Genomic DNA, 18,325 nt, shown 5'->3' with positions numbered 1-18,325 from the left:
CTCAGTCTCTCTCTAAATAAATAAACATAAAAAAAAAAAAAGAAAAGAAAAGAAAAGAAAAGACTCCTGGAATATTTTTTTCCAATTTCTCCTTCTACCCCTGGAGGATAAATTTAAACTATCTAAAGTTATAGTCTTTTGAAAAACTCTGAGGTATATATGTAGTAGTACCTCTGGAAAAAAGATCAGAAACCTTCTTAACATAGGACATTTCCTCCTTCTATTGGCCCACAAGGCAATTCAGTACTCAGTTCTGGGCATTCCAGAGGTCAGGAAGCCATAGGAAGACTGAGAGCACCAAGAAAAACACAAGATGGGGACTAGTGGGCAATATTATTGGAGATCACATAAGGAAAGGCTCACCTAAGTAGAACACAAGAACTGGCAAAAGAGCTGGCACCAGCAGTCCAAATGCACACGAAAACAGAAACTTACAAATACAGAATTTTCAAGACAGATGATAACTTACTGAGAAGCCTGTTTGAACTGAAGGCTTCAAAACAAGACAAATTACATCCAGCTATGATTAAAAACATATTGCTGGTAAGAGCCTGGAACCACTATGATGGTTCCCCACACGTTAAATGTAAAGAACAAAGAAAGATGCTGGTTCTCTGCCACAAGAGTCTCCACTTGGCTTTGCCTTGGTCAACATTTCCATCAACTACCTGGGATGGACTCAGGGGCAGTATCAGAGAGGAGAAATGAGGAGAACACAACCTGTGGGACTCCCTAATATCCAGGACAGACGGAAGGGTCAGAAAATTCAGCAGTCAGGAGCAAGGAACAAGTATAAAACAATTCACAAGAAAAAAGAATTAAATATAAAGTACTGCCCTAGAGCTAAAACATAAGCTGTTCATCTACAAAATAAGGCCTTACCTGTAAGCAATTCATGTGAAAGACAACTCCAAGGATGAGAGCTACATGCTCAACATAGCAGAAATCTGTCTATAAAATAAACCAACAAAAACATCAACTTGGGCTATTCTCATTAAATTACAGTTTCCAAACATTCTTAGCATGCACTGTGCTAGTCACATCCTAGCTAAAGTACTGGATATGCTTCTCCAAGGGTCACATTTTAAAAGTGGCAGTGAAAACCTGAGATATTTCAGAAAAGTTAGCATGATATTGAAGTTCTGAAATACATCAAAGAGCAATGGTTAGAGCTTCGGCAGCATAACCTGGAAAAAATTAACCTGACACTCGTTCAATATCTGAAGATCTGTTGCGTGAAAGATGGAAGATATAATTAGGACTATGGGAAGGCTAGGAATCTACACACCATGAAAAGCTCCTCAATATTAAGCTGTTCAAAGCTGCACTGAAAACAAAGAGTTCCCCATCTCTAGAAGGGAAGGGAAGCTGAGGCTGAATGAAACAGCCAATAGAGACAGAATAATGACCTGCCAAGAGTGCTTCAAGGCTGTCTACCTGTGCTCTTATGGAAGGCTGCATAAGCTACTTCCAACCCAAGAGCCTGGAGATCACCTACAGCCCCTGAACAGTAAGAGACAAAAAAAAAGAAAAAAAGAAAAAAAAGAAAAAAAAAAAAATTGAAGCCAAACCAGCAAACTACCTTTCTCAAGTATCACAATCATATATTAGCAAAGCCAGAACCAGAAGCCAGCATTCCGGGCTCCCAGATCCACACTCTTCATATCCTGTTCCATCTTGTTCCTGCTCTTCCACATATCAGGCCAGTTTGACCCTTGTCTTCCTCAGAGATGATTCACACTTGAGAAGGAGGAGTTGGAAGAACCCATGGGATAAGTGATTTTGTTTGTTTCTCACTTCTTTACATACAGTTCAAAGTTACTCTGATAGCTCAAGAAACACCAATCCTTCACGTACACAGATATCATACACCTTCTTCTACTAAAAATTCAGCTCTGAGAGCTTTGCACTGAGGATTCACGTCCTTCAGGCCTACAAAGAGGAATGGCTCAAACCTTTCACCTAATTCAGTAAGTATTGATAGATTCTAGAAAAGGCAAAAGAGGATCTTATTTTTCCTCCTCAGTCAAAAAGACAGAAATGAAATCTGCACCGGCAAAGAAACAGATTTCAGTGTGTAAGACAAACTGCCAGCGTGAATAATTTTCTCACTCCAGTCACATAAAAGGATTTAAATTCACAATCAAACTCAGTGTTTCCAATCAAAATACATTTTCAAATAATAGATGCTGACTGACTTTTTAAAGAGCCATAAAACTCGCTCCTCTTCACTCCCTGAACTGCCATTCAGCCATATGACCCAAAGCCATCCTTCCTTTTCGCACCAACAGGAACCCTAGTAACAATAGTCCACAAATTCAGTTTGTTCCCTAACTCCCAGAAAATTATTCTCAGAATTGCAATCACACAATGCTTGGTTTAATCATAAAAACACAATCTTAATGAACCTCTGCTAAGGCTCACCAGGTGCCAGATGCTATGCTAAGTACTTTACGGCCTATTGATAAGGTAAATATTATCCCCGTGTTGTAAATGAAGAAAACAAGGCTCCAAGAGATTAACTTACTTGCCCAAGGTCAAGAGCTACTAAGTGTAATGGCCATGCTTCAAACTCCAAACTCCAAGTCTACAAATTTCACCACTTTACAATGCTGCTTGCCTACTTACTTGCACAAGGAGAGTGATCCTGTAGACTCCAAGCAACAACGGGAACCACAGCAAGGAGGGGGTCCTGAGTTTGTTTATTCAACGGTTTCACAGGGACCAGACGACAGAAGGGACCAAAGGGCACAAAGTACCATTCTTGGAAACACTGCTGAGATGAGATTTTGTAACCAGAAACATTAATGGCAGCAGGAGGGACTAAATGTAGGTATGAAAACGAACTTCCTTTATTATGAAGGTAAGCCTCTAATAGTTACATTAATAATGATTAAATTTCTCATTGCTTTGTGTGCTAAGCACTGGAATCAAATTTCTTCTCTTTAGGATTGGGATCCTACAGCCCACTCTATACACTTGGAATACAGGCAGCAGCAAGAACTCTATTCCCCTTCAGAAGTCACCTCCTGACAGCTTGGCTGTCACTGATGGGCTGTGCATGCCAACATCCCCAGAGGGCCCCTGCTGCGAGGCTGAGGATTCACTGCACGCGCAGACCAACAAAACAAACTGTCATTTTTTTCCTGAAATGTGGATTCAGCCACAATTGCCACCCCCCAGAGCATTTCACTGATTCCCTAATATAACACTCAAAGTGAATTTGACTAATCAAATTTTGTTAGTAGTAAATTTATTCCTGGGTATTTTATTATTTTTGATGCAAGTATAAAAGGGATCGTTTTATTAACTTCTCTGATAGTTCATTAGTACATAGAAATGCAACAGATTTTTGCATATTTTGTATCTTGCAACTTTAACAAGGCACTGTATGTAAAATGCTCCCAAGAGATTAACTATGTCCAGTTCAAAAATTTAATAATGAATATTTAAAAGACATCAGAAGGATCAGTCATTTAAACCTAAACCCACTCTCCAAAAAACCATGTGTTTTCTGAATATTTTTCTTCAGCAGCATGTAGAAATTATGACCAAAAACTTACATTTAAAAATGTCTAATTAGTGTATTGATGAATGTAGATTTCTGCCCTTTTCTTTACTTAAACCAAGCTAAACTGAAGTTAAAATATGCTATGCTTGGGGCCACTGGGTGGTTCAGTTGGTTGAGTGACTGACTTTGGCTCAGGTCACGATCTCACAGCTTGTGAGCTCGAGCCCCGCGTCGGGCTCTGTGCTGACAGCTCAGAGTCTGGAGCCTGTTGCAGATTCTGTGTCTCCCTCTCTCTCTGCCCCTAACCCACTCGCATTCTGTCTCTGTGCTCTCAAAAATAAACAAACATTTTTTAAAAACGCTATGCCACTAAAAACAAAACTTTTCTGACACCTCATACTGCCATCTTACATCGGTAAAGTATTTTGCAAGCTAAATAAAATGTTTCATTCACATTAGAATGAGAACATTCAATTCTCACAAAAAATCTGTACAATTAGGAGGTAGAGGTGTTATAGGGATAAGTCTGCAAAAGAAGATGGAAGTGATAGAGGTAAATAAGACATCTAGGGCACAGTGCTCGAAGTGGTGAGACGTAAGTGGAAACCCAACCTTCTGGATCCACGCTGCCAAAATCACATTTGCCTCCACACACCAGACTGTACCTTCTGATCTCAGTATATGCAGGAGATTTGTAAAGAAGCACAAGCTTTCCAGATTCTTTCACTTCCAAGCCAATACACTGATTGAGAATTCCTCAAACCAACATCTGCCCCTCAAGGAAACATCTTTAAAGCTTAGTAAGATATTCAAGTCAACAGCCCACTGACTGCCCTCCCCCCGTAAATCCTGCTTATTTACTCCATTTGAATAATTTATAAAGGAATAAATTCTCTAAGTACACTTTAATATCAGATTATGAATACAGTCCATGGCCTACAGTGTCTTACTTAAAAACTCTGCTTAAAAGATCAAGTGAATAAAATGTCTTAATTTATATACTAGAAATTCTAAATCCTAATCTCTTCTGATACATTTTTAAAATTTTTTAACCAAGTCTTTTTCAGTTTTTGAAAATCCATTTTGTTTTAAAGTCAGGTTTTTTTTTTTAAATCAATTATTTATCGAGCTATTACATGTCTAGCCCTATGCTCATTTCATCAATTAAACCACTGATTTTTATCTTAACTCTGATATTACTTAACTCAGTATTCAGAGATGACACCCTGACAGATCCATATTTGTGTGCAGGTATGAAATGGGGGGAAAAAAAAAATCAATGCACAGCAGTCTTTTTCTGCACTGCACAAAGACTGTTCCTTTTTGCATAGCCTGCCGTCTGTCCTATGTCGGGCTGTCAGGCAAGGCTGGGTAAGGACACACCCTGTGCCATCCCCCAAACCTGTATCTATACACCAGGTTGGACTGCCTGGACATAAGTTTTCTCAGCACTAAGCAGTTATACCACCTGTCTGAAATGGCGTCCCTTTATTAAAGGAGTCTTTCTGCTTACCTTACAGACCCTGAAAGCCTTGCTGAGGGAATGAGTCACATTATAAATGTACTCCCTCTAGTACTAATGTTTAGCACATCCCCTAACTCATAAATGGGATTTTTATCACTCCATGAAATGAGCACAATAGGTTTTCATTTGCTGCTCATGAATGTGTCCATGAATCAAGGCACAGGGCTAATTAAAGCTTTGTGATGATGCCCCACTATCACTAAAAGATCAAGTCCAACTCTTCATCACAGCACACAAGGCCCACTATGGTCTCTACCATCTCCTCTTCAAGCATCCCCCTCTCCTCCAACACTTAGCGTGCCAGCCATGAAAGCTGTGCAGAATGTGAATCACAAAAGAGGTGTAAATGTTTCCTATCTCCACATTTTTGCACAAGCTTTACCTGCTGCCTAGAATGAGTGTATCTCCATACCCCCAACTCTGACCCCACCTTTCCCCCTCCTAACAACTTTCCCCCTCCAACTCTTCTCATTTTCCACCTCTGGGTACAAGTTTCCCCGTCTCTTCTGGAAGCCTTTGCAGCCTTTCTTCCTCAGAAAGAACTGATAACTCCCCTCTCAAACACACCACTCAGAGGGTACTTGGTGTGCCATCTATCAAGCTACATGCTTTGAGGTTATCTTACTTTCCACAAGGTGAGCTCCCAGAAGAGGAGGAAGGGGTCTGACTCAGTTTTGCACTCCTAATACACACCAGTGCTGGCAGCACAAATCAGGCAATAATGGAAGGAAGACTGGCACTGCTCAGTTGCCCAGGGCTCATCTATCCCAGAAAACTGTTCCCACACAGGGGTTGCCAGAGCCCAAGCAGTCAGATCCTGGCTGACTCCCTCATGACCAGCCTTGGAGAAGGCACCGAGGGTGTCAGCAGCCTCGAAAGCATGCCCAGAGACAAAGATATACTTTCCCCAGTGAAGAGCACAACAAGTAGGCAATGCCAGGCAGAGAAGGAACGAGGAGGCAAACACTCCATCGGCATTTCCACCCACCTGAAGGAAGGGAATTTCCTAATCATAAAAGCTTACCTTTTATCTCAATTCATACAGCCTTGTCTCCTACATTCAGCAATAAATTGCTGCTTTGTAGTAGAAATAATTCAATACAACAGAACGTGGACATAAAATAAACAGCCCCCAAAATGGAAATAGTCCTTACATTTCCTAAATTCAACCAGTCAACAACTTTATCCTACCTCTATAACTAGAACACTCCATAGATTTTGACTCAGGGGCTACTTGATTTAATTTTATATATCATATAATAAAGTTATTTATCTTGTTTCCAAGTTCCCTACAGGTTAAAAGCAGCAGGTTTGAGAAAAGAGTTTTATAAGGAAGACAAAAATAAATCTATAAAAATGCAGACCCCCAAACCCCCAAAACCAGCAATCTGGACCATTTTGGCCCTATATATGTGGATGCTAATAACTACATTCAGTCTAAAAGAGCACAGGTCAGATTCTTAAAAGGGAAAATTATCAGCTTTCCAGAACTGCTTACCATACAAAATTATATACTTTTTAATATATTGCCACAAAGTATAATTATATTTAAAATAAAATTAAATTAGCATTTCTATTTACAGAAATTTGCCCCCAAAATACAAGCGGACAAGAGGAATATGTCACTATGCTTAGGGTAGCATTGCTCCCAATAGTGAAAAACTGAAAACTAAACACCTATCAAAAGGGTACTGAGAAATAGATTATGATATATACACCAAGTGAAACACAATTCAGTCATTTTAAAATATGATACTCATTAGCACGAGAAAAAAGCCACAACAAAGTATTAAGTAAAAAATTAAGACTGGTAAATGGCATGTGTTATAGAAGTTCACTCATGACACAAGAGTGTACACATGTGTATGTTCGTGTTATGTGCACATGGACACCCATGCATGCAAATTACCAAACTGTCGACAGTGATCAATCTGGAATTACTAAACTGTTAACCTTGATTTTTGCTTCCTCACAATTTTCTATATTGTCTGAATGCTCTACAGGATCAAAGATCTTATATATAATGAGAACAAAATTATTTTTGAAAAACAGACTCCAGTATAGGCACATACATCTCAAACACTGGTTTAGAGAATAAAAGAAAAGAGAGAAAAAAGCAAGTACTTGCATGTATGTAACTAGCCTGGACACAACCACCAAGTGTTGCTTTACATCTATCTGCCATAATAGAGAAATCAGCAAAAGGCTATATAGGTGCATCACTGTAAATTCATCAATACTAGTAGAAAACAGAATCTTGGGGGCACCTGGATGGCTCACTAGGTTAAGCATCTGAATCTTGATTTCAGCTCAGGTCATGATCTTGCAGTTTGTGAGTTCAAGCCTCACATCGGACTCTGTGCTAACAGCACAGAGCTTGCCCTGGAACTCTCTCATTCTCTCTCTGCCTCTCCCCCACTCACGCTGTCTCTCTCTCTCCCTCACTCTCTCTCTCAAAATAAATAAACTTAAAACAAAAAAGAAAACACAATTTTGAATGCCAAAGTATTTAGACAGACTATTATAAGGATACCTTATAGATAGCTTCAATCACCCTATCAATTTCAAATAGTTTCTTAGTTCTATCTGGAAGAAATACTTCAACAAATTTTCACGGTTGAAACACCACGGCATTTCAGCCTTAAGAAAAAAACAATCTTGAAGACGTATACAGTTGACCCTTCAACTATGCAGAAGTTAGGGACAATGACCCGCAAAACAGCCAAAACTCCCCATATAACTTTTAACTCCCCAAAAATCTAACTACTAACAGTCTACTGCTGACCAGAAGCCATACCAGTAACATAAACAGTTGATGAATATTATATTTTATATACGTATTATACACCATATTCTTACAATAAATTAAGCTAAGGAAAAGAAAATATTAAGAATCATAAGGAGGAAAAAATACATCTAGAAACCTGTACTGTGTTTATTGATACCATGAGTTTATGTCATCTGTTTACACGATGCATCATCTATCGGTACCTTCACAATATTGTCTTATATGATATAAAACACTGTATATGCCATACATATTACTAGCGCTAGACATCAAAGATGAAAAAAATGATGTGGAAAAGAAATTCATATGTACTTATAGGTATAATGATCCATGCATTGATAACAAAAAAGCAGCAACATTGTGCCAACTAAAGTTTAACAAAGCAGGAAAGAATATCCAATGGAATAAAGAGGGTCTCTTCAGCAAGTGGTGCTGGGAAAACTGGACAGTGACATGCAGAAGAATGAACCTGGACCACTTTCTTACACCATACACAAAAATAAACTCAAAATGGATGAAAGACCTCAATGTAAGACAGGAAGCCATCAAAATCCTCAAGGAGAAAGCAGGCAAAAACCTCTTTGATCTTGGGGCGCCTGGGTGGCTCAGTCGGTTAAGCGTCCGACTTCGGCTCAGGTCATGATCTCACGGTCCGTGAGTTCGAGCCCCGCGTCGGGCTCTGTGCTGACTGCTCGGAGCCTGGAGCCTGCTTCGGATTCTGTGTCTCCCTCTCTCTCTGCCCCTCCCCCGTTCATGCTCTGTCTCTCTCTGTCTCAAAAATAAATAAACATTTAAAAAAAAGTTTAAAAAAAAAACCAAAAACCTCTTTGATCTTGCCCGCAGCAACTTCTTACTCAACACGTCTCCGGAGGCAAGAGAAACAAAGGCAAAAATGAACTACTGGGACCTCATCAAAATAAAAAGCTTCTGCACAGCAAAGGAAACAATTAGCAAAACTAAAAGGCAACCGACAGAATGGGAGAAGATATTTGCAAATGACATATCAGATAAAGGGTTAGTACCCAAAATCTATAAAGAACTTATCAAACTCAACACCCAAAAAACAAATAATCCAGTGAAGAAATGGGCAAAAGACATGAATAGACACTTCTCCAAGGAAGACATCCAGATGGCCAACCGACACATGAAAAAATGCTCAACATCACTCATCATCAGGGAAATGCAAATCAAAACCACAATGAGATACCACCTTACACCGGTCAGAATAGCTAACATGAACAACTCAGGCAACAACAGATGTTGGCGAGGATGCAGAGAAAGAGGATCTCTTTTGCATAGTTGGTGGGAATGCAAGCTGGTGCAGGCACTCTGGAAAACAGTCTGGAGGTTCCTCAAAAAACTAAAAATAGAACTACCCTACGACCCAGCAATTGCACTACTAGGCATTTATCCAAGGGATACAGGTGTGCTGTTTCGAAGGCACATGTCCACCACCATGTTTATAGCAGCACTATCCACAATAGCCAAAGTATGGAAAGAGCCCAAATGGCCATCGATGGATGAATGGATAAAGAAGATGTGGTGTATATATATACAATGGAGTATTACTCGGCAATCAAAAAGAATGAAATCGTGCCATTTGCAACTACGTGGATGGAACTGGAGGGTATTATGCTAAGTAAAATTAGTCAGAGAAAGACAAACATATGACTTCACTCATAGGAGGACTTTAAGAGACAAAACAGATAAACATAAGGGAAGGGAAACAAAGACAATATAAAAACAGGGAGGGGAACAAAACAGAAAAGACTCATAAATATGGAGAACAAACTGAGGGTTGCTAGAGGGGTTGTGGGAGGGGGGATGGGCTAAATGGGTAAGGGGCACTAAGGAATCCACTCCTGAAATCATTGTTGCACTATATGCTAACTAATTTGGATGTATATTTTAAAAAATAAAAAATAAAATTTTAAAAAAAGCAGCAACATGGGTACTTTATGGTAGTCTAGTATAATTGGATATGATTGCTTCACAGCAGCCTAGCCTAATGAATTAATCATTATAAAATTTTTAGGGCATACAGTATTATGGTCATAATTCAGAATACAGTATTAGAAATATTGTTAACATTTTTAAAACCACTTACCTGTGATGATAAGCTGATAGGCATTTTCTCCAATTACAAGAGAGGGAGGCATACTGTACAATACTATAATTCTTTGAAAGCAGTTATGAGACAGTAAGAAAACTCATGTCATTAATTTTATATTACATATCACTCACCTTAAACCTACGTAAGAATAAGTTATCCTTTCCCATCCAAGTCTTGCACACAATATTCTACGCAATTAATACCTGGATGATGATGACACAAAAACATCTCACACAGCTCTTTCCATACAGTTACTAGATTTCCACAGGAAGACATACATAGACAAAACAGATAAGTTCATTAACTGTAGGGTCTGACAATTTACCATTCATTTGGCAGGAATGGATTATCACAAAAGTCTTCACCCAAATCATCCTCCTGTTGAGCAGGCTAGAAAGAGGAAGAAGACAACAGGTTGGTCTTGCTGTCTCAGGGATGGCAGAGGTGGGGGGGGGGGGGGGGGGGCAGGAGAGACAGGCACACTCAGTGTCACTTCACGGCAAAACATTATAATTTCTGGCTTTGCTTTTTCATTTCTCTAAAAATGTTTCTATACGGTATCGCCATTTGTTTTCATTTCAGCGCCTGTAAAATAGAAGGGCCTGTGTCATAAAGGAAGTCAAGGCAGTCTTGAATAATCAGAACTCTTCTGTACTATGGTTTAATGTCAATTTGTTGTCTGGCACTGCTTCTTCTAGGTCTTCTTTCTCATCATCTGGCACTGGTTTAGAAGCACTCATCTCCATCAAGCCATCTTCTGTTTGTTCCTCTAGCGTGCTGTCGATTAGCTCTCGAATTTCTTCAAGCTCCCTACCTTAAAACCCTTTGCCCCCACTTTTTTGGCCATACACACAATCTCTGTCATAATTTCCTTAACTGACTCTGTTGTAAACTTTGGAAGTCATGCACAACATCTGGACAGAGGTCTCTCCAGCAGGAATTTATTGTTTTGGGCTTGACGGCTTTCACCGCTCTTTCTAAAACAATGATAGCATCTTCAATGATGTAATCCTTCCAGACTTTCATGATGTTCTCTCTCTCTTAGGGTTCTCTTCCACAGCATTGACAATCCTTTCCATGAAGGATCATGTGTAACGAGACTTAAAGGTCCTCATGACTCCCTGGATCTAGAGGCTGAATCAGAGACACCGTGTTTGGGGGCAAGTAGACAACTTTGATGCATTCAGTGCTGAACTCATGGGGTTCTGGGTGGCCAGGGGCCCTGGCCAATATCAAAAGAACTTTAAAAAGGAGTCCCTTACTGTCAAGGTACTTCCTGACTTTAAGGACAAAGCATCGATGGAACCAGTACAGAAAAAGGGTTCTCACTGTCCAGGCCTTCTTGTTGTACAATCAAAAGACTGGCAGCTGGTGTTTATCTTTTCCCTTCAAGGCCAAGGAGTTAGCAGCTTTATAGATGAGAGCAGTCCTGATGATAAATTTGACTGCATTTCCACAAAACACTAGATTTAGCCTATCCCTTCCTGCCTTATATCCTGGTGCTCACTTCTCTTCCTTACTAGGTAAATGTCCTCTGCGGCATTTTCTTTTCCAGAATAGGGCACTTTTGTCTGCATTAAAAACCTGTTCAGGCAGATATCCTTTCACCTCAGTGCTTTTCTTAATGTTGGGTATGGGAACTCGTCTGCTACCCCCTGGTCAGCAGAAACTGTTTCTCCAGGTATCTTGACATTTTTAAGCCAAACCTCTTCCTAAAATTATCAAACCATCTTTTGCTGGCATGGGATATTCTCCAGCTTTAGGTCCTTTACTTTCATATGGTCATATGATGACTTCACCTTTTCAAATCACTTGAAGAGTCTATAGGAATGTCTTTCTCGCAGCAATCCTCACCTACATAAAAACTGCATGTTCAAAATGAGATGAAAAAGTATTTTGCAGAAAGTACAAGGTTTTTGCACCTATGGCACAGTTGCAGCAACAGCTTCACAGAATTTCCTTTTCTTTTTTTACAGTGGTCCTTATGCTGGATTCATTTATCCTGAAATGGTGGGCAACAACAGGTGAAGACCTCAATCTATGGTAGATGTCAAGAAATTCCATGTTTTCTTCTAATGTCAGGACTTTTCTCTGCTTCTTGGGAGCACTTCCAGCATCACTAGTGCACTTTGTGTGGGGCCCCTGCTGTCATTCAAGGTTTACAGTATTGCACTAAACACAGTGAAAAGTACATGAGAACCGCATGAAAGAACTTTTCACCGTGATACACAATTTACCATAAAGACAAACTGCTCACGAGAAAATCAGTGTTACACGGTGCTTTAACCAGATATTTGCAATGCTTGAGCTCAGTACAGTGGCAACAAGAAGGGCCTACAAAATTATTACTGTAGTATAGTATGTACTACAGTTAATTTTCTGTGGCTAGGATTTAATAATGCATCTTTACGTTTACATATCTCAACTGTGAGTGATGTCACATACAGTCTGTTGGATGTGTGCATAAGCTTTGATAAGTTTTAACTGTTATAATAGATTTGTGTATATTTTATGGCAGTAAACGATAAAACAGACAAATATCTACATATATTCCATGTATTCATGACATGCTTTTCTCCTGTTTTTAATATTTCTAAGCTATGCAGTTTATCTGGAGTTTTCTGAAATTGTCACAAATCTCCAAAAATTTTCCAGCGTATCTATTGAAAAACATCCATGTATAACTGGACCCACACAATACAAACCCATGTTGTTAAGGATCAACTATACCACTTTGGAGATCACTAGCCAACTGACAGTGCTCATTTATAAAAATGTTATCAATGAGGCACATGGGTGGCTGAGTCGGTTGAGCGTCTGACTTCACCTCAGGTCATGATCTTGCAGTTCGTGAGTTTGAGCCATGCGTTGGGCTCTGTGCTGACAGCTCAGAGCCTGGAACCTGCTTCAGATTCTGTGTCTCCCTCTCTCTGCCCCTTCCCCGCTCATGCTCTGTCTCTCTCTGTCTCTCAAAGATGAATAAACGTTTAAAAAAAATTTGTTTTTAAACGTTATCGCATGTAGGCTCTCCAAAACAAAGGGCAACGACAAAAGTGGAGGAGAGGAGCACAGAGAAATAGGACTTTCCACCTCATGTAGAAAAGAATTGTGAAAGACACAAAAAATATTACTTTCTTATAAGCACAGGTTTAATAAGGGAGAGGTATAAGGTATCTGAAGGTATGTGAGCTAAAAAAACAATTGAGAGTTGGGCACAATGCTGGTCACATTCTTTCTGAATTCTAATAATTTTCCCTTTTATGAAAGGCATAAGAGGATAAAGAAATGTTAATTATAGCAAACTTCCTTGTCAAAATTATTAGCCCTTGAAGAAAAAAAATTCCTTTTGAAAATAAATACAATAAACAATTATGAAATGCCCTACTCTCTTCATTGTACCAGACTAGCTTCCCAATAAAATGAATTCATTTGGGAAGGCAGGACATCCTATAAGTAGACAGGCAGACTGGCAGGCAGGCTGGCCAACAGAGTCAAGGAAAGGAGAGAGAAAAAGAAGATGAAGACGAATGGGAACTTTGTAGCAAATGAGATGAAAGAAAAAGAAAAAAAGAAAGAAAAATTCAACTCTGCCTCATGCTGCAGATGCCCTCAAGAAATATGATTAATGACACATTCTCATTACAAAAAAAAAATCCCCCAGATTGGCCAAGGGACTTGGTTTCTTTGTGGTTTCCAAATCAAACACTGCATGCACCTTTTGTACATCAAGGCTAGTATATATACAGCATGTGGCTATTCTCAATCCAGCACGTCCTCATCAAGATACATCTGTCGCCTGCTGTAACTTCTAATGACAACGCTGATAGCTGCATGGAAGACCAACACAGACACAGAACAGACAGACACAAAATGGATTTGTAATGTCAAATCTATATTCTAACCTAACCAAAGAGGTGAAAAATCTACACACTGAAAACTACAGAAAGCTTATGAAAGAAACTGAAGACATGAAAAAAATGAAAAAAACATTCCATGCTCATGGATTGGAAGAACAAATACTGTTAAAATGTAGATACTACCCAAAACAATCGACATAGTCAACGCGATCCCTACCAAAATAACACGAGCATTCTTCACAAAGCCAGAACGAAAACAGTCCTAAAATTTGTATGGAACCAGAAAAGACCCCAAATAGCCAAAGCAATCCTGAAAAAGAAAACCAAAGCTGGAGGCATCGCAATTCCAGACTTCAAGCTCTATTACAAAGCCGTAATCATCAAGACGGTATGGTACTGGCACAAAAACAGATACATAGATAAGTGGAACAGAATGGAGAACCCAGAAATGGACCCACAAACGTATGGCCAACTAATATTTGACAAAGAATATCCAAAGAAAAAAGACAGTCTCTTCAGCAAATGGTGTTGAGAAAACTGGACAGCGACATGCATAAGAGTCAAAGTGGATCACTTTCTTACACCATACACAAAAATAAACACAAAATGGATGTAAGACCTAAACAAAAACAGGAAGCCATCAAAATCCTAGAGGAGAAAACAGGCAACAACCTCTCTGACCTTGGCCGCAGAAACGTCTTACTTGACATGTCTCTGGAAGCAAGGGAAACAAAAGTAAAAATGAACTACTAAGGCTTCATCAAGATAAAAAGCTTCCGTATAGCAAAGGTAACAACAAAACTGAAAAGCAACCCACGGAATGTTAGATGATATCTGCAAATGACCTATCAGATGGAGGGTTAGTATCCAAAACCTATAAAGAACTTATCAAACTCAACACCAAAAAAACAAGTAATCCAGTGAAGAAATGGGCAAAAGACATTAATAGACACTTTTCTAAAGAAGACATCCAGATGACTAAAGGACATATGAAAAGATGCTCAACATCACTCATCATCAGAGAAATACAAATCAAAACCACAATGAGATCCCACCTCACACTGGTCAGAATGGCTACCATTAGCAACTCAAGCAACAACAGATGTCAGCGAGGATGTAGAGAAAGAGGATCTCTTTTGCACCGCTGGTGGGAATGCAAACTGGTGTAGTCATTCTGCACCAGTATGGAGGTTCCTCAAAAAATTCAAAATAAAACTACCCTTCGACCCAGCAACTGCATTACTAGGTATTTATCCAAAGGATACAGGAGTGCTGATTCGAAGAGGCACATGTACCCCAATGTTTATAGCAGCACTATCGACAATAGCCAAAGTATGGAAAGATCCCAAATGTCCATCGACTGATGAATGGATAAAGAAGATGTGCTGTGTGTGTATACACACACACACACACATACACACACACACACACACACACACACACAATGGACTATAACTTGGCAATCAAAAAGAATGAAATCTTGGTATCTGCAACAATGCGGATGGAACCAGAGGGTATCATGCTAAGCAAAATAAATCAGAGAAAGACAAATGTCATACGATTTCACTCATATGTGTAATTTAAGAAACAAAACAGATGACATAAGGAAGGGAAGCAAAAACAACATAAAAACAGAGAAGGAGACAAACCATAAGAGACTCTTAAAACACAGAGAACAAACCGAGAGTTGCTGGTGAGGTGCTGGGTGGGGGGATGGGCTAAATGGGTGAGGGGCATTAAGGAGGGCACTTGTTGGAATGAGCACTGGGCGGTATATGTAAGTGATGAATCATTGGGTCCTATTCCTGAAATCATTATTACACTACATGTTAATTGAGGAGGAGGAAGAGGAGGAGAAAAAACCGTATTCTTAAACTTGGGTTTTATTCCTCAACAAGACAGTTCCCAAATGTATTTAGTCTTTGAACCACCACAGGATTTTTCATTTCCCTAACTTCTCCATTAAGATGTGGAGCTCTGAAAGCTGCAAGGAAAGTATACTTCCATTTCAGTATGCAAGTATGGCACCACAAGTCTCAGGTGAGGAGAGCCGACCTAAGAAGGGAAGCTGACCCAGTGGAAGGGGCCCCCCAGAGCAAACAGAGTGTGCTCAAGGGCAGGAGAACAGACCGAAGTTTCAATGACAGATGGTGACTTTCTTCATTTTTTGTCTCTTCTCTCCTTTCTTTTCCCCAAATAAATTTAGGGACAAGGGTTCCAGTGTGCCAAAATGCATTTATGGGTCTTCAAGTGACAAAGAATAAAAAAACAATAATCTACAATGATTCAAAAGACAGACTGAAGGCAGTCTTTTTGCTTACTGCAGAACCAAATTCAGAATTTACCAATTTCAACTGTGAAATTGTCAATTTCACAATTATTTCTACTTCTACATAAACAGTATAGATTCCCATTGTTAAGATTTTTCAGTAGCAAAATACCAAAGCCACAATTCTAACTCAGGAAAACTTAAAGCCTCTCAGTCACTACACAGCAAAGTGGTTAAGAGCATAGATTTTTTTTTGAGCCACTGCGTGGGCTCAGGTTCCAGGTCTGCCATGTACCAGCTATGTGACCATGGACAAGTTACTTAAAAGTCTGTACCTCAGCTTCCTTATGTAGCTCTTAATTTAAATAAATTAATATACATAAACTCTTAAAACATTATGTCACACAATTAATAGTAATGACTGTTACTATTATTACCATCATCATCATCCAGCAGGTTTACCACTGAACATTTCAATTCAACTTCTCTCCTGGAACAAGAATATCACTGCTAAAGCATCCCAAGTATTTCTCAATTTCAAAAGACAGTATAAAACTAAAGTGTTTCTTATATCTTAAATAACATTTTGGAATGTGGTGAGCTATTCAGCTAACAGTGGTTTTTCGAAGAGTTATACTCATCAAGAAAAGTTTTGAAATTAAACCTGTTCCCTCCCTCTTTACACCTTTCAAAGGGAAAAAGGAAAAGGAAGATAGTTTGGGAGGTGTTTTTGTTTTGTTTCATTCTGTTTTTCAAAGAGTGGCTTTGACTGGTCACTTATTCAAACTAGTCTTACATACATTTGTAGAGTGTTAAACATGTGAAGTACTTTTGCCTTACAGCTCTAAAGTACAGAATGTTATAAGCACCCAATTAATTTTAAAAAGCACTTTCTTAATTCGTAACTTTTGCATTTGAATCTCAGGAGTGTTGTCTTGTCCCTTCTATTTGCTACATTTAGCATATTCCATTATTTTTAATAGTGCAGGAATGTTAATTAACATAATCATAGTTTCTCCAGCATAAGGCATGAAAGAGAACAGGAAATGGACACAACGCTGGTTTTCAGGCAACTTATGCAAACATATGGCTTGTTGGGGGGGGAGGGGGGGAGGGGTGGGGAGGCTAGCAGATTTACTTTATCTTATTATTAATATTACCCATTCACTGACTTAGGGAAAGTATAGATACCTCCCAAACGCAAATGCCAGTCCAACTGAAGAAGAGCTGTTTTATACTCAAACAACTACAAGTAAAGTAGTAAATTCTCAAGTTAGAACAAGCCCCTTTGAACTCTACACAGTGTTCACTATCAATAGCATAAATAAAACAATAAAAGCAAACGCTCCCTTGAAAAGAGTCTTAGCAACTAAAGATAAAGGGGTCTGTCATAATCAAGTTGCACAGACGGCATCTGGCAAGAGCAAATGGAGGAAGAGGCTCAAAAGTAAATCATGATTTTGTTGAGATATGAAAATAAAGAAAAAGGGGAGCTAGCAACGTTTCTTGAGAAAGTAAGACATTCAGAGGTATGAAAAACATTTTTTAAATCCACATAAGGGATTTTAAAACAGGAAAATTGACCCACAAGTTGTTGAATTATTTTGCTTAAGTATACATGTTTTAGAAACTTCAGAATCACGAAATATATTCCTGATTAGCAACACTCAAGTTTTCCAGCTGCCTTTACATTTGTTCACTTTGTCAAAGCCCTAATTCTATACCAAAGCCTTTTGTCCTACTCAAATGCTAGCTCAGCTCACCTTACTGGAAAGGCTCTTCTGGTTTTGTCAGCTGTGCCCATGATAAGCAGCTGGGAAGTATGGAAGAAACATTAACTATTGACTAAAAAAGAGTATGGAGGTGGAGCTTTACCATTTGTTACAGAAGAGGTTATAAAAAAATGTAAATCCAAAAAACGAAATTAAAAAGACTATTCATTGCTCCACACCTGCTCAGAAAAACTTACAATCACCAATCCATGTAAAATAAAATAGCCTCAGCTCAACTAAAGGAAGTATTAATCCTTGTTTAAACAAGGAGCGGGGAAAAAAACTACCGAGGCACAAAGGCAAAGGCAAAACCACTCAGAAGCAGCAGGAAGAGAAATGTCCACTGATATACTGGGAATAAACTCAAGGTCTCTCGGAGCTCTGTGTTTCCTTGATGCAGTACTTGAAACAAACAGCAAGCTCGGGGCATAGACATTACTCTAGAATGTAGGCAGAACTTTTCACAACTTCAAAGCATAAAATGTGTTCT

The 18,325-nt window shown here is 39.1% G+C and overlaps 1 protein-coding gene across 17 annotated transcripts in view; it reads right to left on the bottom strand.

Moving 5' to 3' along the window:
- Positions 1-18,325, bottom strand: part of ZSWIM6 (zinc finger SWIM-type containing 6) — a 196,421-nt gene that overhangs the window by 129,560 nt on the left and 48,536 nt on the right. For 5 of the 17 annotated variants that reach the window (XM_042987502.1, XM_042987507.1, XM_042987488.1 and 2 more), the window contains exons 1-2: positions 9,932-10,355; positions 883-951 (exon numbers count right to left, since the gene is read on the bottom strand). The exons of 3 other annotated variants lie outside the window; for them this stretch is intronic. Coding sequence is in view for 3 of the 14 variants with exons in the window: in XM_042987455.1 (XP_042843389.1) it covers positions 9,932-10,002; positions 10,263-10,265 (74 nt within the window). In the remaining 11 variants the exon portion in view is untranslated. Of the gene's footprint in view, positions 1-882; positions 3,740-9,931; positions 10,356-18,325 lie in introns of those variants that run through there. 9 more of the 17 variants (XM_042987510.1, XM_042987530.1, XM_042987468.1 and 6 more) reach the window with 7 other exon arrangements.

The sequence above is a fragment of the Panthera tigris genome, chromosome A1 (genome assembly GCF_018350195.1).
Source record: "Panthera tigris isolate Pti1 chromosome A1, P.tigris_Pti1_mat1.1, whole genome shotgun sequence".
In the NCBI taxonomy this organism is placed as follows: domain Eukaryota; kingdom Metazoa; phylum Chordata; class Mammalia; order Carnivora; family Felidae; genus Panthera; species Panthera tigris.
The sequence above is the reverse complement of the archived record's forward strand: the minus strand, read 5'-3'. Positions and strand labels throughout refer to the sequence as shown.